The sequence below is a fragment of the Spermophilus citellus genome (genome assembly GCF_964194105.1).
Source record: "Spermophilus citellus genome assembly, chromosome: 6".
Lineage (NCBI taxonomy): Eukaryota > Metazoa > Chordata > Mammalia > Rodentia > Sciuridae > Spermophilus > Spermophilus citellus.
This window is the reverse complement of record NC_138187.1, coordinates 130,839,351-130,865,321: the sequence shown is the minus strand read 5'-3', so window position 1 is coordinate 130,865,321 and position 25,971 is coordinate 130,839,351. Positions and strand designations below refer to the sequence as shown.

Below are 25,971 nucleotides of genomic sequence, written 5' to 3'. Positions count from 1 at the left end.
ACAATGGGCTTGGATCCATATGTACCGACAGGCAAAGGTGTCCAAGATCAATTATGTAGTTAAAAAAAATATTTTGCAAATCATGATCTATGGTGTGATTCCCCATCTTCATAAAATAGTACTAATGATCCAGATCATCCTACACATGAAAATTTGAGGCAGGTTCTCAAATTTTTTGAGGGTGGTGGTTAAGGGACTTGCACTATCTATTTTTAAATTTAAGGTTGGGATATTTTTATAAGAAGGAGCCTGTGCTACTTTGGAGCAAGGGATGCAGGGAAGATGAAGGCCATGTGGGTGGGCACCCAAGCCGGCCCCTCACCATCTCACTGGTACCACACACAGCCGACTGGGCATTTCTGATTTGGATCTTTTCCTCTAATAGGAAATTTCTGGGGAAAACTAGAAGTCTGGGTTCCATGAGTCTCCAGGGTTTGAGGAGCAAGAGCCACTTTCTTTGTCCCTCCTGGCCTCACCCCTCTCGGGCCCCTTGAGCTCGGGGTGGGGAGAGAGGGGCAGGCAAGCCAGACAGCACCGGCCCGCCAGGAGCTGCCCATGCATTATGGAAGACGGGCAATCGGCTGGCTCCCTGGTCCTTAAATGACAGCAAATGAGGTAAAGCCAGGAGGGTGGGGACGGAAGGGGGCGGGAGGGGGGCCCGAGGAAGCCATCTCCAGGGCCCCGAGCGTTGGCTGAGGACCGGAGCCAGCCAGTGAGCGGAGCCTGGGGGAGGGAGGAGCACATCTTGATGCAGAGATGCTGCAGTGGCTCCGGCGGGCGCGCACACACACACGCGCCCTCACCCGCCACCGCCGCCACCGCCGCGGCCGCCGCAGCAGCAGGACAGCAAGCGGCCGAGGCCGGCAGGGGCCGAGGGGAGCCGGCCGAGGGGCTGGCCGCGGGGCCGGCCGGCTCACCGACCCGGGAAGCGTCCGCCGGCTCCAGCCAACACCCGTGCTTCAGCCCAGGTAGGTGCCCCCAGCTTTTGTCTGCCCCAGTCCAGGGGCTTCCTCGGACCCTGCTACAGCAGGGGCACCGAGCTCAACCCCTGTGAATATGCCCCTTGTAACTTGGAAGGGGACAGGGACACCCGGCCGGCAGGGCCAGTCTTGACTTCTCAGCCCAGCTCCACAGTGGCCAGTGGGCAGAGGTTCTCCTCCGCCCTGTCTACGTGGGTGGCATCCTTCAGGGGCCTGGCAGGCCAAGCCTGCCCAGGAAGCCGGACCCCAGGAGTGAGTCCAGGAATTTGAGCTGGCCTGCTGGCAGTCACAAATCCAGCCGACAGGGCAGTGGCTCTTGGGCCTGCCCTGGGCCCCCTGATCTGGTGTTGTACAAGTCCTGAGGCTCTGGCCTGCCCTTAGAAGCCCCTGGGTGGAACTGAGCCTGGGTTCCCAGATTCCAGGTCACCTGGGGGGCCGCCTTTACAGGGTGACCTCTTTGCAAAGTCCTGCTTCAGTTGGACAGGGGGGAAGCTGGGAAAGAGACCAGAGACAGAGGAGAGCACAAGTTTGGGAAAAGGCCTGTCCAGGAGTGGGGACTCAGGGAGGAGAAACCCAGGCAAGTTGCACCCCAAGGGTGAGCAACTGGGATGATGGGGACTGAAATTCCTTTCCTTCCCCTCCCCCCTGCTCAACCTTGTCTTCTCCTCAGATCCCTCCCCCTCATTCTGGCTGGTAGGAAGGAAAGACTTGCTGGAAGTTTTCCTTTCCAGGGGATTCTGAAAACAGGGGGATCCCTCCGTCCTGCACCTCGGGCTTATATAATGGGCCAGAGGTGGGGAAGCAACTCCGACCAGTGAGTGTCCCGAACTGAGTCTTGTCCTCTTCTTCAAGAGGGACTTTGTGCTCTGGGAAGCCAGGGGGATCATGAGGCAGTGCCTGGGGAAGGAGCTGCCCAGGCAGAGGAGGCATCAGATCACTGGACCAGGGGAGCCGAGCCCGTGTCCCTGGGGGGGAAGCTCTCACTCAAGGTTGTCTAGAGGTTTGGGAATCCAGTGTGGTCAGCACAGAGTGGGCTGTGCATGTCATGGCCACAGCCCTGGACAAAGATGGGCTGGGATATCTTTTCCCTCTGCCCAGGAGGGAGAATAGAGCAAGTAGCCTGGTCCATCCCTGAGCACCTGAGCGCAGTTGCAGATGGCAGCTTCCGCCTCCTCTGCTAAGCCTCTGGCCAGAAAGCCCCTCAGTCCAGGCAGCCCCTGAGTCTGTCTGTCAACTTATCCCCAGTCTAACTCAGAGACACCAGACAAGCTGCTAGAGATCAAGGGCAGCAAAGAGTGGGCCACCTGTAAGAGAAGCTGAGATGGCCATGGCTCCTGGGGGTGGGGTGGGGCAAAGGCCCGGAAGTCAGAACAGGTGCCCTCTCTCCTGGCCTTGGCAGAGGGAATTTTGCCCTCAGAGGCATTTGTCCAAGCCCCCTCCCCAGGGTGCCCACCACTTAACCCCTTTCTAGCCAGGCTCAGCAGGAACCACTTACAAGTCTTCTGCCACAAGGTCAAGGTCCTGCCTAAGATCCTGAGGAAGTCCTTAGCCAGTGGTGGAGGCAGGAGGTGAGACAGACAGGAGCCCCTGAACTGATGGTATCAAAGTCACCCAAGTCGCCTGCCTCATATAGAAACCGCTGTTCTTCTCCTGCTCTTCATGAGCTTCCAGGGTCACAGTGGTGCGTCCTGATGAGAAGAGGCTGTGCACTGAGGAGCCTACTCTTCCAGGTGCTCTCTCTTACTCTCCTTCCTTCCTCTGCTCCCCACCTCCCCACTGGGCAGCTCCCCCCTTACAGCACCTGCACCCAGCCCTCAGCCTCCCCACAAGGCTCCCCTGCCGGCTTCCTCTCCTTATGCAACCCCCCTCCGGCATCTCCTCCGCCAGCAGTTGTTCAAATGGGGACACGTGTGGAATGGGCTCCATGCAACTGTGTTCAGTGGGACGGTTGCACACACTGCCTTTGGCTGACCAAGCTTACACTGCAGGGGCGAGTATGCAGTAATGAGTACCCCAAGGTATCCTCTCTGCTCTGACCCCATCAGCAATACATTTCAGGGTGGTTTGGAGGATATAAACCACTAGCAACCTTTTCAAGCTAAATGTTGATAAGAAAGTGTATTTCAAAGACAGTCTTCAACCTGGATGTGGGTGGAATTTGTGTTTGGGGAGGAATTCCTAAGACAGAGCTAGTGGTTAGGGGAAAAAGAGATAGTTGATCAATACACAAGAAAGAGCCAGAGCAAAGAATAAGGTAGTGAAGCAGGAGGGATTTAAGTTAGACTGCAGGAGATACTGCCTAAGTAGGAAGATGGGCCACTCCCTGGGCAGTCTCGTTTCAGATGGCTCTAAAGAAGGTTTGAAGAACTGGGGCGTGGTCCAAAGTTAGACAGTCTTGCCTAGAGGTGGTGAGGGGTGAAGTGACCCAGTAAATTTCTTCTAGTCTCAAATGGTAAATGACAGTTATGATTCAGGAATCCATAAGACAGACCACATTTTTTTTTCTCCTTCACACTGGCCATTTCCCAGCCTGTAAGAGGACTGCGACCCCTAATCCAAGCCCCCCAGGGGATATTATTAACCTGGACCATTCTTGGGACACTTGCGGACCTGTGTGCTGATGTTAGCACCCTGGAGTGAAGGGGTCCGTTCTTTGTTGGGATTAGTCCTTGCTACAAAATTAGCCCTGGTTTCTTTGTTTACCAAAGAGGTCGCAAACAAAAGCAAGGGTGTGTAATGTCCTCACTGCAGACCTGAGCCCCTTCCACCCCAGCACACGACCCAAATGCACCTCAAGGTCCTCCTCTAAGGAGCCATTTAGTCCCTCGCTTAGACATGCGTGCCAACCCCACCCCTCACACAGGACACCCTCCAGGTGAGACCCGCTGGCTCTCCGTCAGCCAGAGCCCTTGTCCTCTCAGTCTTGGAGCCCATGTCCTCTCAGTCTCCACCAACCTCAAGGACCACGAGGTTTCCCTACCTTGCGTCCAGTGGGAGGGGGGCAGCCTTCCTGCCCTGTGCACCCCAAGTTTCTGCCGTGAACCAGCCTATGGGAAACTGGCTGGGAAACGGGGGCTTCTCCTCTCAGCAGAAAGGGGGGATATGCAGAAATTGTTTCACAAATGCAGGAGGGACTTTTCTCCCCCCTGCTGATTTTTTTTTTTTTTTAGAAACAAGTTGAAATTATTGTTCTTACTCCTAGAACCTTAGAGGTGGATCCTTCTGGGGCCAGGGTGTAGCTCAGGGGTAGAGCCCTTGGCTAGCACGTGTGAGGCCTCGATTGCCGTCCCCTGCCCCCAAAAAGAAGGGGGAACTCCTCATATCAGAGCCCTGACTCCCGGGAGCCAGGCAGCAGGTAGGAGACAGCAGGTCTCGGGGTGGCTTGCTCCTCCTGCTCCTGAGCTTCCTCCTGGATTAAGTCTCCCCTCCTGTCCACTGGAGAGACGGGCACACGGGAACCCAAACCATAGGCTGCAGCCCGGGCACCAGACTGCCCCATGCCCAATGCTGAAAGTTCAGACAAATCCATGTGCCTGGGAGTCACAGTGTCCCCAGAAGGCACATCAGCATCTCAGGGAACCTTCTATGAACACAAAACTAAGGGCGGGGGGGGGGGTGCGGGGAGCACGCTGCTCCTCTAGCCCCCATTTGGTGTCAAGGCAGTCCCTGTCCCACCCATATCTGCTCTAAGAACCTCTCCAGCCCAGGAGACCAGCTCAGGCCACCACAGAGACCTCTTGACCATGGCCCTTTGCCGCAGTCTGGCTGGGCACAAAATCACGAGCCACTCACACCTTGTAGATTCAAACAGCAATTCTTTATTCCCGAACTCACACCGGCCTCTACACAGGTTCTGAGGAAATCCACGTTCTGGGCCAAAATCCATGTACTCCACCAGGCTCTTATCAGTAGGATACGCCCTATTCCCAGCCGGGTACACCTTAAACCTGGGACCGCCCTAAACCCAAGGAGCGGGATACTCCCTAAAACCTGATCGGCCCTAAACCCGGATCCGCCCTGGTCCTTGAGCAAGGTCACCTTACTCAAGCATACATGCAATGTCACTGCAAATGTCCAAGGCAAGTCCATTTCCACGAGTCCTTCCTCTAAGCAACATGGGGTACGCTGGCAAGGAAATTGTCATACCTGTTGGGTGCAGAGCAGGCTGAACTGTGTTGTCTGCAGGGCAGGCTGAACAGATGTTGGCTGCAAGATAGCCCACACACTCAAACCCCCCTCTATCTGGTCCTTTATCACCTGTTTGTGTCAAGTCCCGCTCAAGGCTGAGCACTCAACCCCACTTGGGCCAACAAGGCAGCTTGCAGACCCAGAGGCCCCATTAGATTTGGGCTATAAAAACTCCCTCCTGCCAGGCCCCTCTCTCTCTTGTTCTCTCTTGCTCTCTCTCTCTTGCTCTTTATCTTTCTTGCGCGCGCTCTCTGTCTCTCTCTTGCTCTTGCTCTCTCCCTGTTCATCTCTTCTCTTCTTTCTCTCTCTCTCTCCCTTTCCTTCCTTCTTTTCTTTGTTGCACTGCTGCAATAAAGATCTTTTGGTCGCTCCGAGTGTTGTGGTCACTTTCCTTTCAATACCTACTTGGGTAATGGCTCTCAGCAGCCCTTCCCTGACCTGGCATGCCAAGCACCCCGACATCACCCACCAGACTCCCACAGAGCCCTGTCCTTCCAGAGGGGCGTGTAAGTGATGGAGATCTTCCTGGAGGAAGATGGTTCTATCCCAGGTGGCAACTCCCATCCTAGGCAGGGGACATGGTGGTGATCTCTGACCTTCAGTCCACCAAGGCAAGAGCTGGGGTCCTTGAGAAGGAGGATCCGCTCTGGAGGGCTCCTGTGGTGCCCCCGCCATGTTCCTCCTCTGCACATGGTGCCAGTGTATCTCAGCCATGGAGCATCCTTGTGCCCTAATCCGAGGTGGCTGCTGGTGCTCACTGGGTCCCTACACCTATAGGATTAAGAGGAGGAAGGCGCCTACCGGGGAGAGGGTGGGCTTGTCAGTGTCCTCACACATGGAGGACAGCCTGGAGGCGGTGGTGGTTTGAGTCTGACTGCAGACATGAGTTCTGGAAGGTTCATCAGAGGGTTCCTGATCTTTCCTGAGAGCTGGCGATGGCCCCCAGTGTGGCTCTGAGCGCTTCATAGTCCCTGCGTTGGAGCCTTCCCTCTCCTCCCCATTTTGCAGATGGAAGACTGAGGCTTAGAGAGGTTAAGGAATGAAGGTGATAACCCCAGTTACACTAGTTAGCTACACTGGGATTATGTAGTGACTCATAACTAACTCACCTGCCCTGTGGTGTGCTACAGGGTGGAGGCTGGGGAGAGATCCCAGGGGTGCCTACAGTAGTTTGAAGGCTGACAATAATCAGTCTGTTCTCTCAAGTGGGCTCTAACTTCTCTTTTCCTACCCACCATCTAAAAGTTGCCATATTTCTTAATGCACCAGTCTCCATTATCCAGGGCAAGAAGAGATAGATCCAGGGTCAAGAGGGGAGCATCCCAGTGCAGCATTTGGGGGAGTTATCTGTCATTTTTGCAAGCTCCATGCAGGGGTCCTTAGCCCAGGAAACCCTTTGTGTCCTAGAGACCATCTCACAGCCTTCTGTCCCCCAGCTGTCCCCAAGCCCTTTGTTTCCTGGGCTCAGAACTTCAGCCAGCTTCCCCTGTGCCCTTGAACCCCCAAGTGGCCCATTCCCCATACACTGGTCCTCATAGGACCAGCCCCCAAGTGACAGCCTGTGCCCGCTTGTGCCAGCCTGTGCCTGCACCCCTGCACCAGGGCAGCTGGCCTGGGCAAGAGTCCACTGACTCAGAGCTGGCAAGGCCAGCTCTGGGCCTGGCATAGCTCCACTCCAGCCTTGCTCTTGACAAAAAGGCCTCCTCCACCCTAGGTATTCTAGAATGTGTCATAGGACAGATGATGTGGGGACATGACTGGCCTATGGACCTGGGAGCCCTTATGGCTGCTCTTGGTTGGTCAGGGGAGTTCCCTGAAGGCTGTTTCTTTTTTTTTTTTTTTTAAGGGTGTGGGGTTTAAAGGGGATTGAACTCAGGGGCACTCAACCACTGAGCCACATCCCCAGCCCTTTTTTGTATGTCAATTAGAGACAGGGTCTCACTGAGTCGCATAGTGCCTCACCCTTGCTGAGGTTGACTTTGAACTTGTGATCCTCCTGCCTCAGCCTCCCAAGCCGCTAGGATTGCATGCATGCAACACCATTCCCAGCAAGGCTGTGTCTTTAATATGGTCTCCCCTGTGCGTCACACGATGCCTCACCATGGTTAGAAGCTGGAATGGGAAGGCATGCAAGGCAGCACTGGGTGCCAATCATCTCACCTTCAGGGAGGCAATAGCTCCAATCTTTAGCCCAGTTCTCTGAGCTACTGACTCCACACTCTGTGTGTGTGCGTGCGCGTGCGTGTGCGCATGTGCGTGCGTGTGTGTCCATTTATTCAAGACCTTGGCACAGAGGGGAGCTCAATATTTATCTGATGAGGCTGACAGGTGTCTAGTGCTCCCCATAGGCAACTCCAGGTCCTCCTAGATCCCCTACATATATCCTCTAAGGCTGCAGGTCTGTTTCCAGAGGGGACTCAGGGTCTTGGGCTGGGGAGATGGCTGATAAAAGTCTGGATGAAGTTGAAGTTTAAGGTGGACAGTGGGATTGGACTATCCATGATCTACAGTAATTACCTATGGTAATCCAGACAACAGGTCATTCTGCAGGGTGGGAGTGATCATGGTGACATCCACCTCTGCCTTGCTCTGGCACATTCAGAATAAGTGCCTTCAGCCCAGACTCCGCCCAGGCCAGCCCCTGCCCCTCCCTGAGTTCCCAGGCCTGGCAAGCCGACAAAGGGTGGGAGCCAACGATGATTGAGCACCTTCTCTATGCCAGACGCCAGCTCGTGGCTCCCCAGTGCCAAGGGGGTGATTTTCAAACTCTCCGGAGGAGGTTTTCTACAAGGGAACCTCCTGGGAAAGTCTAGTAGATGAAGCAGATACTAGTGGGGATGTTCTTGCAGAGGTGGGGAAGTGGTCCGGTGCCCCAGCAGGTCTCTGTCTCTTCCCATTGTGGCCTGAGGCTTGCTGGCATCTTGAGAAGCGCTGCAGGGCACTCTGCTGATTAGCTCTGTGGAGGGCATGGTGTCAGCTCCGCTTTGCAGATGAGCAAACTGAGACTCCAAGAGGGAGACTAACCTGTCCAAGTTCACAGAGCTGTTAAGACATGAAGTCAGTCTTACCAACTCCTGTCCATTAGATTCCAAACCCTGGAAGGTTCCATACTGCCCCGATGGCTCCCTATTCTGAGGGCAACTCCCTGTATCTGAATAACATCTAGGAACACACTTTCGAGATTTCCTCATGACCAGACACCTGCCAGCCTTAGAGACCTGGGCACATATGTGTGCACCAGCGTGGGCCAGTTTGCCCCGGGATTGCCCAGAGAGCACTGAAGTCCTATCAGCCTGCTCAGATATATATTGACCTCTGTTATATGAGTGTGCGCGTGTGTGTCGCTGGCTCCTGGAAACATGTAAGCACAGTTGTTCTCCATCAGTTAAATGTGACACACAGTGACACCTATTATGGGCCAGGCTCAGTGATACCAAGATGAACGTGTCACGGTCTGTCTCCTTGGGGAGCGCACAGCCCTCTAATGGAGACAAACAGCTCCTTGGGTGGGACACCAGGGAGTCAAGGTCAGAGCTGAATTCTGACTGAGCTGATGGGGCATCTGGGGGATTCCTAGCAAGAGTGAGATGGGCACAGGGCCTGGTAGGAGGGGGAGCCTCTCAGCGGAAGGGCACCACAGGGGGGAGAGATAGTGCTGGGTAGTGTCAGCGGGGCTGGCAGTGCCAACAGTCAGATTCAAGACTAGAACTGAGTGGCAAGGACAGGGAGGAGCAGGCCCCCTCCCTAACAGCAGGAAGTGGGTATGAAGCTGGAGTTGGGGTGGGGAGGGAGTGCCATCTGCTCCCTGCATGCATACCCAGACACCCCATTTCTCGGCTCCGCACAGGATTCCTGCCACATCCACCCTGACAGACCCTGGGGCCATTTCTCCGCTCACTCCCAGAGCTCCTTCAGGTGCCAGCTGTGGCTGTGGAAAAGGTCTCAGTGTTATGGTGACTATGTGAGGAGGGGCGGGGCTCTCTCCAAGGAGAAGGAGTGGGAAGTGGGGCAAGGGGGTGCCCGTCCTCAGGCCCTGCACCACCCAGTGCAGCCTGCAGCTCCCCCACCCCACCCGCACCCAAAGGGGAGCACCTCCCGGACCTCAGTTGCCTGTAATCTCCAGGAACAACAGAGTACCAGTGCTGAAGGGACCTTAGCCCCCATTTTACAGAGGAGGTCACAGATCCAGAGATGGCAAGGGTCTTGCAGCCAGTTAGTGGAGAAGCCTCCAGCCTCAGGCCCCCTGCCCTGCTCTTTTTTTTTTTTTCTTTTTAAGAGAGAGGGGGGGGGGGAGAAAGAGAGAGAGAGAGAGAGAGAGAGAGAGAGAGAGAGAGAGAGAATTTTTAATATTTATTTTTTAGTTCTCGGCGGACACAACATCTTTGTTGGTATGTGGTGCTGAGGGTCGAACCCGGGCTGCACGCACGCCAGGCGAGCGCGCTACCGCTTGAGCCACATCCCCAGCCCCCTGCCCTGCTCTTTGTTTGGTTGGTTTTGTTGTGGTGGTGGTTGTTTTTGTTTGTGTGCTTGGTTTTGGTACCAAGGATTGACACCAGGGGCACTTAACTACTGAGCCACATCCCCAGCCCTTTTTCCTAATTTTTTTATTTTGAGACAGGGTCTCGCTAAGTTGCCGAGGCTGGTCTCAAACCTGCAATCCTCCTGCCTCAGCCTCCCAAGTTGCTGGGATTACAGGCTTGCACCATCGTGTCTGGCCCTGTTTTTGGTTTTCTGCAGGGCAGGCAGGTGGGGCACATGTGCAGAATCTACCCCAGGTTATCTGGACTCTGTGGCAGCTCTAGGAGGAGACTGTGGGAGTCAGTAGCTCAGGCTGACTGCAATTACTGGCAGGCAGGCTCCCAAGAGTCCCTGAACCCTTCAGATCTCAGATGTTCTTCTGGACACAAGAAGTGGACAAAGAGGTTGATTCTGCCCCTGCCCTTCAAGATGAAGTCTCAGCTCTCAGGTTGATGGGTGGAGTCTCTGGCTTGTCCTCAGTGGCCCTCAGTGGGTAGTTTCTTGGGACCTCTGTGTAAGAGTGGTTCTGCCACCTCTGTGTAAGAGACCTCCTCCCGGGAGTTGCGTTAACTCTTTGAGCCCAGAAAGCCTCTGGGGCCATTAGCCGTCTGGTCAGAGTGTGGCTAATGGGTCCAAGGTCATGACTTCATCAGACAAAGTATAAAGTGCCTTACCTGGAGCCCTGGCGAGGGGTCATAGATAAATCATGAGACCCCATCTCACCACTAGAAAAACAAGGCTGGTCCCGAGAGACTTAATGCAGTTCCCAGAGGGACTTGTTAGCCCCCACCCAGGCAGATGTGGGGGTTGGCGGGGGAGAGTCGGCCCCAATCCCCAATTGCCAGAGGAAGGTGTTCAGGTCCCCCAACCCAGAGACAGGTGCTGTTCTCCTCCTGATCCTGCATCAGGAGCCAGCGCCTGCATGCAGGCAGGTGGGTTCCTGTCTCCTAATTAGCTACTGCTTTCACTTCCTGAGCAGCCCCCCGCTGGCTGGAGGGGGGCAGGTGGGGGCACAGAGCAAAGCCAGACTCCCAGGGGACGGTTGGAGGCACTCAGCCCCAGGAAGAGCGCCTTGGTAATGGCCAAGCCCCTTCCCCTGGGGCTCCGGGAGGATGAGAGCCTGTGCAATCCTGCAGGGCTCAGGCGGGTGGGAAGCAGGACTGGCCAGATGAGCCTGTGCTGGGCAGGCGCTCAGAGCCCTCCTCTCCTGCCTCCCCAGGTGCTCCTGTGCCTCCAGCCAGACCCTCCCTGAACTGGGCCGAGGCTCCTGTCCTCTGATCCCCTCCTCTATCCACGATGCCCACCATGGAGACATTGGCCAGGAGGAAGCCACATCTACTGCTGCTGCTGCTGGTCACCATGGCCCTTGTTGCCTCCCCAGGTAAGAGGGGCTGCCCAGGCTCCAAAAGGATCATTATATCATTAAATCATTGCTGTATTCAGGGCAAATGACTACACAGATAATTGCCTTTACACTGCTGTAGCATCTAAATTCCCGAGACAATTTCCTTGCTAAAATTTTTGCATTTGTGGATCTTACCTTCCCTTGGAGACAAGGAAGGAGGAATATGTCTTTGTCACATAGTAGATAAAAGAAGACTGACCCAGAGAGGGTGAGTGGATTACTCTGGATCACAAAGCAAGATAATAGCATAACCAGATCCCCACACTATCAGCTTGGAGCTGTAGCTTCTCAGGCCGTGCTGTTCAGTACGATAGCAATACCCACAGAGGGACGGCTGACCTAGGATTCCGTTGGATCAACAAATGATGCCCTCAGTAGCACAAGCCATGTTTCAAGGGCTCAATAGCCACCTCTAAAAGCATAGACCTGGAACATGTCCATCATATCTAAGAGTTCTCCTGGAGGGTCCCTGACACTAGGAGACCACAACAATATCACTGAACTCTGGGAGGCTCCCTCCAGGAACCCCTGTATCTTGCTGAGGGACGGAGAAAGGGCAGGATGTGGGATGGAATGAAGCAGACCTGGAGACGCTCAGCTTGCAGGAGGGAAGGAGGAGGCTGCAGATGGAGGGGAGGGCAGAGAGGGGGGCTGGAGAACTCAGCTGTCCTGGAACTGAGGGACCAACATCTCCCAAGCCTGCTTCAGAGGGCTCAGCCTCTGCCTTGACCTCCTGCCAAGGTCAATTTACATTTCTTTTCCCCCTCAAAGAGCTCCATGGGAGAAGGAGTCCATCCCCACAGTCCGTCTGGAGTCCTAACCACCTCAGACTCCACCTCCCTTCCCTCCCATGCCCCCGTGAGGCCACAGCCAGTGTGCATTGGTCCTGGGTCTCCACTGGCCAGGCCTTCTCCTGTCCTCGCTGCCTCCCAATCCTACATCCAACTTGGGCTGACCCAGAAGGTGGGGCACTCCCTAGCCCCAGCCCTGGCCATCTGTGCCAGGGCCCACTGGAGTGAGAGGAGCTGCCAACATGGGGAGCCTGGCTGCACAGGAAATCCCAGATGGTCAGAGGGGCAGAGCTGGGCTCCTCAGCACCCCTCCCTCCATCTGAGGCAAGGAGCATGAGCAGTCTCCAGGGTCCTCAGACCAGGGTGCCCAAAGGCAACTGCCAAGGAACCAGGACCTGGTCTGACACCTCCCCAGGCAACAGAGGGAGGCAGGGTGGAAATCCCCCTGGCCCACAGCCCTGCCAGGCAGGTGCTCAGCTCTTGCTTCTCTTGGCAACCTCACCTCTGGATACGGTTTTGGACTCCTGGCACCCAGAGCAAGGAAAGGCCCGAGGATTCCCCCTCACCTTCCCATCCCTCTACCCTCTTCCTCTGCAGGGTTTCTGAGGCCTGTGCAGGGGGGCAAGAGTCACCAGAACAGGGAATCAGGAGGAAATCGGAGAATGTTAAACAGGACAGCAAAGAAGGGCTGACTTTGCCCGGGAGCTTGTGTGTGTGCACGTGTGCGTGCACCCGTGTGTGTGCAGGTGTGCATGCCCACATGTGTGGAAGGTGCCTCTGTAGGTGGGTGTGTATGCAGTCATGGAGGGAAGTGGGGCATGTGAGGGCATGTCCGTGCACGTGGGTGTCATATTCAGATGTGTGTGTACACTGTGTATCTGGCCATTGGAGCGAGGCGTGGTGTGGAGGGGCATCACCCTGGGTGGCAGTCCTGGCAAGCCTAGCAGCACAGCACTGGCTCTCGACCCCTGCTGTCCTTCCGAACTCCACCAGGCATGTTTTACAATCCGGATGCCTAGTGATTCTGACTCCAGATCTTGGAAGGAACAGGGCCTCTGATGGTTCCGATGGGAAACCAAGGTCAGGAATCAGGGACGGTGGTGGTGAATGACACGGGCTGTGGAGCAAGTCCAGCCAAGGTCAGGACCTGCCCCCCTCCGCCCGCCAATCTGCTCCTTCTTGCTGTGTGCTGTTGGGCTACGTTATTTAACCTTCTAAGTCTCAGATACTGTGTTGGTTAAAAAGAAAACGCAGTACCTATCTGTCAAAGGGCGTGAGAAGCAAGTGGGGAATGTGGTATCTGATAATCAGGAGGCAATCCATCAATAGCGTCTGTTTTTATTACTTTTATTTATTTTATTATTATCAACAAACACCTACTTATGAATGCGTGCATATGTAAATATATATACGTGCCACTTGCAGCAGTTCGTGGGTGGGAACAGATGTGTGTATACCTGTGTATCTGGCCATTTGAGTAGCTGAGAGCCACATGTCAATGTGTATCTGAATGTGACCTAAGAGTGCGTGTGAGGAAGTGTGCAGGTGAACCACGTGAGGTGTGTCCATATGGATACCTGAGGGAGTGTGACGGTGTGCACTGCAGAAAGCTTTTTTCGGGAAGAGGGACAGTCTTAGAGCATCAGTGTGTCCTGGCCCACTCAGCCGCCCCACCCCTCAGAGTTCCTGGAAGCTGCTATTGTAAAGGCCCTGGCTGCCTCCATCTCTCTCCTTCCCTCCCCTCCCAGTGGTCCCAGCTGGGCCAGGATCCCTATCCTGCACCGCCATCATTAACTGGGGATTAAACTGGGCTTTCCAGCCAAGATGATGCTGGTGCCTCAGACCACGGTCTCCAGGCCTGGGGCGGCAGTGAGGGAGAGTGATGGGTGGCGGGAGGGGCCGGGTGCCTGCACCAGGCCGCTTCTGGAAGCCCCGTCTCCTCCCTCATTCTGAGAGCTGCTTAACAGCTGCCCTCACTCCCAGGGGGCAGGGCAGGCTCAGCTGCAGCATGGAGACCCGCCCTTGGAAGGGGGCCGACAGCTGGATGCACTGGGGCACTAATTGTTAATGGGGATCCCGGCCTCCTCGTGACCTGCTGATCAGGGCCTGAAATCAGCCGTGTGGAGAGCTAGGAGCCAACTTGGCGGTGGGCACTGGCTCCTGCTGACACCACAGAGACAAAGTGCACGGGCCCCATCAGGCGGCCGACAGAGACACCCAGGCCCTGTCACCTGTGTCCCTCATACACTGTCCCTGTCCTGGAGAGGTGGGACAACGGTGCATGAAGTGAGGGGTGCCTGCTCAGGAGACCAGACTGGCAGGAAAGCTCCATTTGTGGGTGTGGTAACCATTCTTTCAGCAATTTCAGGAGAAGTGGGGTTTAGACGGGTCTGTGTCAGACTTACCGTGTGACCATGAGCAAAGCACTCCCTTTCTGGGCCTCTCTTTCTTGAATTGTGGCACAGGGATTTTAAGAAAAGTGCCACCAATCAGCCATCCACTCATCGACTCATCGTCAGGCTCCATCCCCTCCCCCCTCCCGCCCCACACTTGGATCTGATCTGGCAAACACACCAGATGCCTGTTAGGGCTCTGGCTGGATCCTCCTGTGGGCCCTGGAGGGGGGTTCATAGCTTTCCCTTTTTTTTTTTTCTTTTTTCTTATGGGTACCGGGATTGAACTCAGAGGCAGGACTGAGCCACATCCCCAGCCCTATGTTGTATTTTATTTAGAGACAGGGTCTCATTGAGTTGCTTAGCACCTTGCTTTTGCTGAGGCTGGCTTTGAACTCACAATCCTCCTGTCTCAGCCTCCCCAGCTGGGATTACAGGGGTGCACCACTGCACCTGGCTAGTTTTCTTTTCACAGGTAGAGACATGGGAGGTCAGAAGAGTCCCACAACTTGCCAAAGGTCACACAGCTGGTAGGAAGCCAACCCAGCCCCCAGCCCAAAGCTTTTTACTGAGTCACATTGTCCCAGAAAGGCACTAGACTCCAGGGACAAACCCCTTCCCCTGGGGTTGTCCGGTGACTTTTCCTGCATCTCATGCCCAACGGATCAGTTCTTTAAGGCTCCTCTGAGAGTCTCCCAGGGTGACAGCAACTGCTTCCATTCCAAGGCCCCAGCGTCTTGATCACTATTAGGACACGTGCCACCTTGGACCATCAGTTTTCTGTGTCATGTGCCGAAAGCTCCTCCAGGGAGAGGGGCTGTGTCTGCTTCACCTTCGAAGCCCAGTCTCTAACCCAATGTCAGGTACAAAGCAGGTGCTTAATACCTGAGTGTAGGGTGGGGACTGACTGTGACAACTTGACCAGAGGGGCTTGCCCAGCCTATTTAAATTCAAATTTAAATTAGTTAAAGTTAAATTTAAAAACTGATTCCTTAGGACTGGGGCTGGGGCTCAGCGGTAGTGTACTTGCCTGGCATGTGTGAGGCCCTGGGTTCGATTCCCAGCACCACATATAAATAAATAAAGGTCTATCAACAACTAAAAAAAAATTTTTTTAATTGATTCCTTAGCCACATTTCCAGTTCTCAGTAGCCTCAAGTGTCTAGCGTGCAGAAGATGGAACATCTCCTGCACTGCAGGAAGTTCTGCTGAGCAGCGTGGCACTAGAGGCCAGGCCCCAGCTAGCCTCAGGCTGTGAGCCCCTCTGGTGATGTCCTTTTCTGCAGCTTGGAGTTTGGCCCAGGGATCCCTGGCCACCTTTGGGCCTGTCTTTGAAGAACAACCTGTTGGCCTGCTATTCCCAGAGGAGTCTACGGAGGAGCAGGTGACGCTGGCATGCCGTGCCCGGGCCAGCCCTCCAGCCACCTACAGGTGAGGGCCCTGCAGTGAGTCCTTGGACACCCTGAGCAGCCGCACTGTTTTTCCCTCACGTCAGCCCCGACTGCAGGCAGGATTCAGAGGTTCCCCTCCTCTGTCCCTTTGACAGGTGGAAGATGAATGGCACCGAGATGAAGCTGGAGCCAGGTTCCCGCCACCAGCTGGTGGGGGGCAACCTGGTCATCATGAACCCCACCAAGGCACAGGACGCCGGTGTCTATCAGTGCCTGGCCTCAAACCCAGTGGGCACTGTGGTCAGCAGGGAGGCTGTCCTCCGCTTTGGCTGTGAGAACAATGGGTGGCCAAGACACTGGGGGAGGGGAAAAAGAGGCAGGAAGCCCAGGGGACGCCCTCAAGCCAGGCTTTCCCGCCCTCCCCTGACATGCCCTCAGGAACTCTACTGCCCCAGGGAGGGCGATGAGATGGGGAGGGAGCCTCGGGCACAGGGGATGGTGCCTGATTCCCAGTCTCCACCTCTAGTTCTGCAGGAATTCTCCAAGGAGGAGCGAGACCCCGTGAAGACCCACGAAGGCTGGGGGGTGATGCTGCCCTGTAACCCACCTGCCCACTACCCAGGTGAGTGGGACCCTGCGGGAACACAGGAATGACTTCCGGATGTTCAGCCAAGGAAGGTTGGAATAAGAGGTGGCAAGTGCCCCTTGCAAGCACTGATGCTGGGTCCCCCTACTTTAAATGACCCTTTGTGTGGTGGGTCTGCCCTTTTCTAATTGTCCCTAAGGGTGCGTTCACCAGTACCTTGTGCTCCCTGAGAACAGAGCCTCTAGGTCTCTCCTCAACTCCAGTTCAGAGAGTAGGAGGCTCCCAGAGCAAGGCCCACAGATTCTCTCCAGCATGTGGGGTCCCCCCACGATTGCCCCTGAGCCCTGTCCCCCTGGTTTCCTCAAACTACCTGCACCCTAGGCTTGTCCTACCGCTGGCTCCTCAACGAGTTCCCCAACTTCATCCCGACGGACGGGCGCCACTTCGTGTCCCAGACCACAGGGAACCTGTACATTGCCCGGACCAACGCCTCGGACCTGGGCAACTACTCCTGCCTGGCCACCAGCCACATGGACTTCTCCACCAAAAGCGTCTTCAGCAAATTCGCTCAGCTCAACCTGGCTGCTGAAGGTCAGGGTTGCCAGGTGTGGCGGGAGGAGGGCGCTGGAAGCGTCAATGGGTTTGGGAATAGGTCCCTCATCTTCCTCAGGCCTCAGACCTTTGCCCCAGGCCCCAAGGGGACGGGAAGTCCTCTGAGACCCTACCAAGCTGGAGACTGGCGGGCTCTGAAGGGTGCCTCACAGGATCCTAGCACAGGAGCTAGGTGACTCCCCTGGAGTCACTTATGTATAATACGCACCTCCCCCTCTCCCCAGATCCCCGGCTCTTCGCGCCCAGCATTAAGGCCCGGTTCCCAGCAGAGACCTACGCGCTAGTGGGCCAGCAGGTCACCCTGGAGTGCTTCGCCTTTGGGAAGTGAGTGGCACAGAGGAGGGGTGTTCCCTGGGGAGCCCCTTAGGGACACAGGGGACCCCAGGGTGAGAGTGGACAAGGCCAACAGGCAGTTTGATGCCCCTCTGCCCCAAGCAGAGTGCTAGGTGGGCAGTAGGCACTGTGACTACCCTCTGATCAGTAATTGCAGGTGAGGCATCCGGTGCCAGGGCCCTTGCACACATTGGATCACTTGGTCCTGACAGCAGTGCATAGTGGGCTCAGATGGCCTGAGCAACACTGGGGCAGGGGCAGGAGCAAAGTGGGCTCCACCCAGCCCACCTGGTGCAGATCCTGGAGGTCACTCACTGACGGGGAGGCCTTGGGCATAAGATGAGATAACCCGAGTATCTCAGCTTCCTCCTTTGTAAACAGTGAGAGTAACAGTAACCACCCGGTAAGATTGTTATGAGTAAATAATATACTTAAAGCCTGAGAACAATGCCTGGCATTTAGTAAGCATTCCTTGAATGTCCACAGTCACCTATTTCAAAAGTACAATAGAAACCATTAACCTTCCTGCTCTCCCAGAAAAAGCCTTCACTGGAACAGGGCTAAGAAAGAGCAGGTGCTCAATAAATGTCAGTGGAATGAATGAAAGAATGTGATTTGGCTTTGGTCCCCTCTTGCTTCAAATATGTCCTGGGGCTGCTGCTTTGTGGAAAGTTATTGGGCCTACAGAAACCCTACCTGAAAGGCACATGGAAGGGTAACATAGTGGCCCTTCAGGATGCTGATTCCTCAGTCCATTTTAGGACATAGGTTATTCATAACTAAAGCGCCTTTGAAAAGTGGGGCCATAGGAAAGGGGACCATGAAGACCCAGCACATAGACTACAGCTGACCAGGACAGTGAGAGGGCAAACCGGACCACCTGAAGACCACTTCGTTGGCTTCACAGCTGTGGCAGTGGACAGGGGCAGTAGAGGAGGCCTGCTCCTTGTCCCTTCCCTGATGGCATTCCAAGCCTAGCAGGGAGAAGAGCTATGAATCAGCCCACATGTGCCCTCTGTCCAGCTGTCCCCTCCCAGGGCCCCCACCCCCAACCCAAGAGTCCGGGCACGGGAGGAATATGCCCAGCTCAGCCACCCGCTCTGGCTTTGTCTCCCCTGCCAGTCCTGTGCCCAGGATCAAGTGGCGCAAAGTAGACGGCTCCTTGTCCCCACAGTGGGCCACAGCTGAGCCCACCCTGCAGATCCCCAGCGTGAGCTTTGAAGACGAAGGAACATATGAGTGTGAGGCGGAGAACTCCAAGGGCCGCGACACCGTCCAGGGCCGCATCATTGTTCAGGGTATGGAGCCGGGGACACCTTCACCTACACCTTTGGCCCTGAGGAAACACCCCAAAAGTCAGAGGGAGCCCGGGGGGCCTCGCTTCAGCCCTCTTGCACTGAGTGTGGGGTCAGAGAGGCTACTGCCGTGGCCAGCACAGAGCTTTGTTGGGGGTGCAGGCGGCACACAAACACTTTAGAGTGATTTAAGTTGTTAAAACCGCCACTACACAACCACAGAGGGCCGACTTTCCTGTGCCTGCTGCTTCTTGCCCTCTCCTCATCCTCTCCATCCCAGGGTGCAGAGCCCGCCCCTGCTGTCGGACACACCCACCGCAGCCTCCCTGTTCCCTTCTATTTAATGAGCCAGAGGCTCCTCCCAGGTCATCCCAGGTTTCTTCTCCCTTGGTCCCCACAGCTCAGCCCGAGTGGCTCAAGGTGATCTCAGACACAGAGGCTGACATCGGTTCCAACCTGCGCTGGGGCTGCGCGGCGGCCGGGAAGCCCCGACCCACCGTGCGCTGGCTGCGGAATGGGGAGCCTTTGGCCTCCCAGGTAGACCTGGGCTTCCTCCCACATAGCACACCCTCTTCTGCTCCCCTGGTTCCCTTGTCCCCAAAGCCCCCCCCCCCCCACGTCACTGGTAGCCCTTCTTGACTGCCAGGGTGTTGTGGAGGGTTCTGGGTGCTTCTTTCCATTCCAGAGTCACTTGGCCATAGGCTGGTCAACTGGATATAATCTCAGAGACCTGGGTCCAAACGTGACTCAGACCCAAAAACAGAATGTGATCTTGAGTGTATCACCTGGCCCTCCTGGCTTTGGGGCAGGGCTGGGCTGGGTAACAGCAGAGTCCTCAGATGCCAGGTTGTACTGAGGTAGGACTGGACACATGAGCCCCATCCCAAGGAGCTACAAGCCTCGAGCCTCCGCTGCATGCATCCCTGCTGAGCCCTCCTTCCCGGGCCTCCAGTCATCCCGATCCCCCTGCCCTGCCCTGGGCGGGGCTCTTCTGCACAGAACCGGGTGGAAGTGTTGGCCGGAGACCTGCGGTTCTCCAAGCTGAGCCTGGAGGACTCAGGCATGTACCAGTGTGTGGCAGAGAACAAGCACGGCACCATCTATGCCAGCGCTGAGCTGGCTGTGCAAGGTAAAGGGCCCAGGGAGGGAGGGGACATCCTTGTGCACATGGCGGTTGGGGGGTGGGCCATCAGAGTTCTGAACTGAGCATCTCCTGAGGCTCACATGTGCAAGTGCACAGGCGTGGGTGGGCAGCTGCCCTCAGTTTTCCAACAGCCTCTGAGTAGGAGAATTGAGAAATTTCAGAAAGGAGATGAGACACCAGATTGACAGGTCCCAGAGGACCAGGTCTCTGACTCATTCCACGTCTGGCAGGGACAACACAAATGGAGTAGGGGAAAAAGGTAGCAAAAAGGATCAAGAATCAAATTGATGAGCTCTGTTTAACCCCGCCCCTTCAGAGGTGTGGACTTCGGCAAGTTGCTTAGCTTCTCTGCCAGTTTCTTTTCTTTTCTTTTTCTTTTTCTTTTTTTTAGTACTGGGGATTGAACTCAGGGACCACTGAGCCACATCCCCAGCCCTATTTTGTATTTTATTTAGAGACAAAGTCTGAGTTGCTTAGCACCTTGCTTTTGCTGAGGCTGGCTTTGAACTCACAATCCTTCTGCCTCAGCCTCCTGATTGCTGGGATTACAGGCATGTGCCAATACACCCAGCCACAGTTTCTCCATATATAAAATGTGGGCAATAATGGTCCTGCCCTGGCCAGGCATGGTGGCACACGCATGTAATCTCAGCAGCTCAGGAGGTGGAGGCAGGAGGATCACTAGTTCAAAGCTAGCCTCAGCAATTTAGTGAGGCACTAAGCAACTCAGTAAGACCCCATCTCTAAATAAAATATAAAATAGGGCTGGGGATGTGGTTCCGTGGTTAAGTGCCTCTGAGTTCAATCCCTGGTACCCCCCTCCCCGAAAAAAATGATAATAATGGTCGTGCTCCTGTTCTGCTACTGTGAGGGTAAATGAGATGGAGAGGAAAAGCATAAAGCGCCTGCTCATCTTATGACGAGTGCCCATGAAATGCCATCTAGTGCTTATGCTTAGTTCATATGCCTTTGGCTTGCTGAGGCTCGGTTTGCCCAACTGTAAGGTAGGCATAATAATACTTACCTGGTTAAGTTGCAGGGAGGCTGGGGATATAGCTCAGTTGGTAGAGTGCTTGCCTCGAATGCACAAGGCCCTGGGTTCAATCCCCAGCACCACAAAAAAAAAAAAAAAAAAAAAAAAGATCGGAGCTGGGGTTGTGGCTCAGTGGTAAAGCACTTGCCTCACACTCTCGAGGCCCTGGATTCAATCTTCAACACCACATAAAAACAAATAAATAAAAATGAAGGTATTGTATCCATCTACAACTAAAAAAATTATTTAAAAAAAAAAAGTTACAGTGAGGCTAAGGGAGACTTGCTCATTCACCCATTCAGAAACTCCAAGGGAATGAGCAGAAAGAAAAGATCGTGCCTGTGTCCTCAAACAGTTTATAAACTTTTGGAGGGAGAGGGACAAATGGAAAACAAATTTGGGATTTGACCTGTGTGTTAAGGAGGAGCCAGCCGTGGGAAGAGTTGGGGAATTTCTAGCCACAATTAGAGCAAGCACAAGGGTCCTGAGGCAGGATAAGGCTTGGCAACTTTGAAGGACAAAAGAAAAAATAAATTGGCTGATAACTGGAGTGTAATGCGCGAGGGCCAGGGGAGGAGAAGGGTTGGGAAAGGTGGGGACTTGTTTTCCATGGCTGTGAGCTGCTGGCTTCATTCTGAGTGCTTGATTCACGTTTTTACAGACATTGCTGGTTGCGGGGGTGGGGAGAAGTGACTGTAGGAGGGAAGCAGAGTCCCAGGAAGACCAAGTATGGGGCTTTGTCAGCAGTCCAGGCAGGAGAGCTGATGGCTGGGACGAGAGCAATGGCAGTGGCCAGGAGGGGAAGGGGCTGGATGCTGGGTGTGTCCTGAAAGTGGTGCTGCCGGGAGCTCGTGGGTTGGTCTCTAAGGGACTGATGGTGCTTAGTGCCTGGCCCGTCCAGGGCAACAGGCACTGCTGTTTCTCTATGGTGACTGCACGGCTCTCCCCTTTCCCTCCAGCACTGGCGCCTGATTTCAGGCAGAATGCGGTCAGACGTCTGATCCCCGCCGCTCGGGGAGGAGAGATTGTCATCCCCTGCCAGCCCCGGGCAGCTCCGAAGGCCGTGGTGATCTGGAGCAAAGGCACTGAGATTTTGGTCAACAGCAGCAGGTACCACCCCGCATCCCACTCCCAGCCATCCACGCTCCTCCACATTCTCCTTGGAGGCCGGTTCCCCTCCGTGTCTGCGGTGTGCCCCTGCGTTGGCCAGATCTGCTTTGTCCTTGCTGCAGAGTGACGGTAACTCCGGATGGCACCTTGGTCATAAGGAACATCAGTCGGTCCGACGAGGGCAAATACACGTGCTTTGCTGAGAATTTTATGGGCAAAGCCAACAGCACCGGGATCCTGTCTGTGCGTGGTAAGGGCTGTGGCTGGGGGCCACCTCCCCCACCAGCCTACTCCTGTAACCCCAGATGGCTTCTGGTTGGGTGTTGAGACCACCCCAGGATTCAGTTTTGCATGGGGCCATCCCCTTGTCACTGTCCAGAATCTGGTCCTGCTTCACTGCTGGCCACACACACATAGGGATGCTGAGGGGTCAGGACACTATCGGTCACAGTGCCTCTGTTCTTTCCTGGGGCCCAGGACGAAGCCTTGTGCCTTACTGCAGTCCCTGGCCTGGCCTTTTCCCTCCCCCACTCACCCAGGGGTCTTTTTTGTTTTGTTTTCAGATGCAACCAAGATCACTCTGGCCCCCTCAAGTGCCGACATCAATGTGGGTGACAACCTCACCCTACAGTGCCACGCCTCCCATGACCCCACCATGGACCTCACGTTCACCTGGACCCTCGATGACTTCCCCATTGACTTTGATAAGCCTGGGGGTCACTATAGGAGAGCCAGTGTGGTGAGGACTAAGGCCAAACTCCCTGTCACTCCTCCCTCCTTTCAGATAGAGAGGGGACCCAAGATGTCCTCAACTTGAAGGACATCTGAAGCCACCATTGTCCACCAACTGAAGCCCCTCCAGAGCCTTCCCCATTCCCTGAGGCCCGTGCAGGAAAACTTGTCCCTCCTGGATCCCAGTCACTCAGCGGAGGGTTGGAGACAGACTGGGAACCCAAGCATCCCAGGAAACTCCCTCCCGGCTACTCTTCCTGTTATCCTGCCACCCAATGCAAATGACCAATGGCTTGCAGTGACATTGACTGTCTTCCGTAATAAGCTTTGTTCCTTAGTCCCCGGGGTACTAAGCAGGGAGTAGCTGATTCCTCCCATTGAACTGAGAGGAAGAGGGGCCTGCGGACATAATGGAGCAGGGGGACCCCAGATCTCTGCTTTGATCTCATGGCCCAGTGAACTAGTAAAGGCTACTTTCTCTGACCTGGATGTCCCCTTGGGTGCAGAAGGAGACCGTTGGGGACATGACCATCCTGAATGCCCAGCTGCGCCATGGAGGGAAGTACACGTGCATGGCCCAGACAGTGGTGGATAGTGCATCCAAGGAGGCCACCGTTCTGGTCCGAGGTGATGGGTTCCCCCCACTCTGCCCCACCCCTCCTTTCTTGGCAGCCAGCAGGGCTATTCTGGCCTGCTGTCCCTAGCTCCCCTCCTCCCCTGCAAGCTGTGGGGAAGGGCTTCTGGCTCAGGTCATCTGCTGAGCCTGGTATATCCGTTCTGTGCCTTTATGGTTGATTTTTCGTGGGTTCTGAATGAGTAGAATATTTTTCTTGCAAAGACAAATATTTTTTAAAAATCCATCCTTAAACCAAGGCAGAATACTTTGCTAAACCCAGTTTTCAAGTCTGGTGCTTGGGAATCTACACATCGCTTTGCCAGTGCCTTTGTGAGCACCCCCAGCTTGAGGCCACCCCTCCCACTGTGCCCCCCCTCCCCACTCACTGCCCCTCCCTTACCTTCCTTCCTGGGTGTGTCCACTGCTCCCTCTGCTGCCTTGCTTTGGTAATGCACCAGCCCTGGAGAAGGTTGGCTCAGATAAGAAGCTGCCCAACTCTGCTCTCCGTGCAGGTCCACCAGGCCCCCCAGGAGGCGTGGTGGTGAGAGACATCAGTGACACCACTGTCCAGCTAAGCTGGAGCCGTGGCTTCGACAACCACAGTCCCATTGCCAAGTACACCCTGCAGGCCCGCTCTCTACCTGCAGGGAAGTGGAAGCAGGTTCGGACCAGTAAGTGTGAGGCCCACCTGGCTCAGCACTGAGAAAGCTGGGCTGTATGTGTCAGAGGCAGGGGGCAGGGTGTCGTCAGGGTCAGGAGTCAGGGGTCAGAGGGTCAGCAATGAACCTGGAGTTTTGAAAAGATATGAGTTTTGCCTTCTACTATCTAGAAGCGTCCAGGCAAGTAAAGAGACAGAGAGCAGGAGAGAGGAGAGAGTCGAGGAGGGGATGCTTAGTCTGCACTCTCGAATACTTGGAGGAAGGATTAATACTAGAGAAATGAAAATACTGGTTAGGGTGTGGGGTGCACAAACCAGGGGAGTTGACTAGTTTTTCAATCGTGTCTGAGGAGGTTTTGAGTGCTTAGTATACAGCAGGTGCCACCATGGGGGCTGGGTACCAAGGTGATCAGGCCCAATGCCCACCCTCATCCAGATGAATAACCAAGTTTTGTGCACCGACTCCCTGGTATCTTGCAGATCCTGCCAACATCGAGGGCAATGCCGAGACTGCCCAGGTGCTGGGCCTCACGCCCTGGATGGACTATGAGTTCCGAGTCTTAGCCAGCAACATCCTGGGCACCGGGGAGCCCAGTGGCCCCTCCAGCCGAATCCGGACCAAGGAAGCAGGTCAGGGTCCTGGATGTCCCAAAGGAAACACAGCAGGGCAGAGACATTGGCTCCCCCTACAGGGGGACTTCCAGCATGCAGCCAACACGGAGTTCCAGCCCTGCTCACCAGGCTTTGGGCTCTAACAAGACAGCTGAAAGGACACACAAGCGAGGGTGAGGGCGAGGCTGCTGTGGGTAGAACCGTGAAGTCCAAACCGCTCATTCAAAAGAATCAACCTGACAACTGCATGCGAATCCATAATTATTTTTTAAGTTTACATTTTTAAAAAATATGGAAAAACAGAAGTTTGGAAAAGGGAAAGGGTCACACCAGCAGAGCCTGAACTTGAACTTGAATCATGGGGTGGCATTCCTGGAAGTGCAGAAGCTGCAGAGATCAGTTAATGAGGAAGGGCTGTGTGTGTGTGTGTCACCCAGTGGGGACAGGGAAGCAGCCAGTGTCTCCAAGCCCTTTTTAGATGACCTCTTTGGGAACAGGAGGAATGAAGAGTCTGCCCATGACCCTCAGTGAAAAGTGTATGTCTCAGAACCTGAGTGGGGACAGAAGTGGGGAGAGAGCCCAGGAGGAGGAACAGGCACAGGCCCCATCAGCATCTGCTGGGAGGCTCTTGCCCACCTGCCTCTGAGCCATTTGCAAGTGAGGGCCTGGAATGAGGGATCCTGGAACAGACAGGACTCTGAACCCTGCTCCCTCATCCTGCCACCTCTGACCTGCTTCACCAGATGTGTAGAGAGGGTCCATCCTGATGTCTCCTTTAAGTGCATTCTATGTGTTCCAGGATGACTCTCCAGGCTGGTTCTGGAATCACCAATATTTTTAGTTGGTACCTCTTAGTAGTAAGAAGTTTCAGAGGGAGTACTTTCTTTAATTAACCCTGAACTTCTTGGTGATGTGAGGTGGGAAGGGGTCTCCTTTATTCTAGTCTCTCAGGAGTTGTGCAATGGAAAAAAAAAACAGGCTTTAAAAATCAAAAGAACTGAGTTCAAATTCTAGCTGTGACATATGTTAGCCATGTGACCTTAAGCAAGTCACTTAACTGCCCCAGACCTCAATCTTTTCTACTATGACAAGGATGATAATAATGCCCACCTTGCAGAATCAAATAGGCAATGTATTTAGGTGACCCATGCAAAGTACAAGGCCTGAAGAGACCATCATCGGAAAAGTGAAGTCTCCCTGTGCTGAATTCTCTGCAGAAATATTTAGACCCCAGCCAGGTTACTTTCAGCCAAGATGCATGAGCAGATGAAATACATCCTTGTTGTAACATCAGCCTTTTTTTTTTTTTTTTTGTACTGGTGATTTAACCTAAGGGTATTTTACCACTGAGCTACAGGACCCTCCCGTCTACCACACGGCCTGCGCAGTGATTTCATTAATGAGGTTCTAGGCATAAAGTTAGTTAGAAGAGATCAAAATAAAACACACAGACCAGTTACCTTATTTATATTGCTAGGTCCGAGACGGCTCACCTCCCTGGTTCCTGCCTCCAGCCGCCCAGCAGGGCAGCGAGGATTACTCTGGGCTAGCAGGAGAGAGAGAGAGCGAACACG

At 54.8% G+C, this 25,971-nt stretch overlaps 1 protein-coding gene across 2 annotated transcripts in view; it reads left to right on the top strand.

Annotated features, from left to right (window-relative positions):
* Positions 1 to 832: 832 nt before the first annotated feature.
* Positions 833 to 25,971, top strand: part of CNTN2 (contactin 2) — a 33,809-nt gene continuing 8,670 nt past the window's right edge. For both annotated transcript variants that reach the window (XM_081297006.1, XM_081297007.1), the window contains exons 1-16: positions 833 to 968; positions 10,906 to 11,067; positions 15,562 to 15,706; positions 15,822 to 15,997; positions 16,193 to 16,288; positions 16,634 to 16,843; positions 17,089 to 17,188; positions 18,320 to 18,495; positions 18,893 to 19,029; positions 19,492 to 19,621; positions 21,629 to 21,779; positions 21,902 to 22,029; positions 22,343 to 22,518; positions 23,018 to 23,138; positions 23,640 to 23,798; positions 24,266 to 24,415. In XM_081297006.1, the coding sequence (XP_081153132.1) occupies positions 10,983 to 11,067; positions 15,562 to 15,706; positions 15,822 to 15,997; positions 16,193 to 16,288; positions 16,634 to 16,843; positions 17,089 to 17,188; positions 18,320 to 18,495; positions 18,893 to 19,029; positions 19,492 to 19,621; positions 21,629 to 21,779; positions 21,902 to 22,029; positions 22,343 to 22,518; positions 23,018 to 23,138; positions 23,640 to 23,798; positions 24,266 to 24,415 (2,140 nt within the window). In that variant the 5' untranslated portion in view covers positions 833 to 968; positions 10,906 to 10,982. The remainder of the gene's footprint in view (positions 969 to 10,905; positions 11,068 to 15,561; positions 15,707 to 15,821; positions 15,998 to 16,192; positions 16,289 to 16,633; positions 16,844 to 17,088; positions 17,189 to 18,319; positions 18,496 to 18,892; positions 19,030 to 19,491; positions 19,622 to 21,628; positions 21,780 to 21,901; positions 22,030 to 22,342; positions 22,519 to 23,017; positions 23,139 to 23,639; positions 23,799 to 24,265; positions 24,416 to 25,971) is intronic.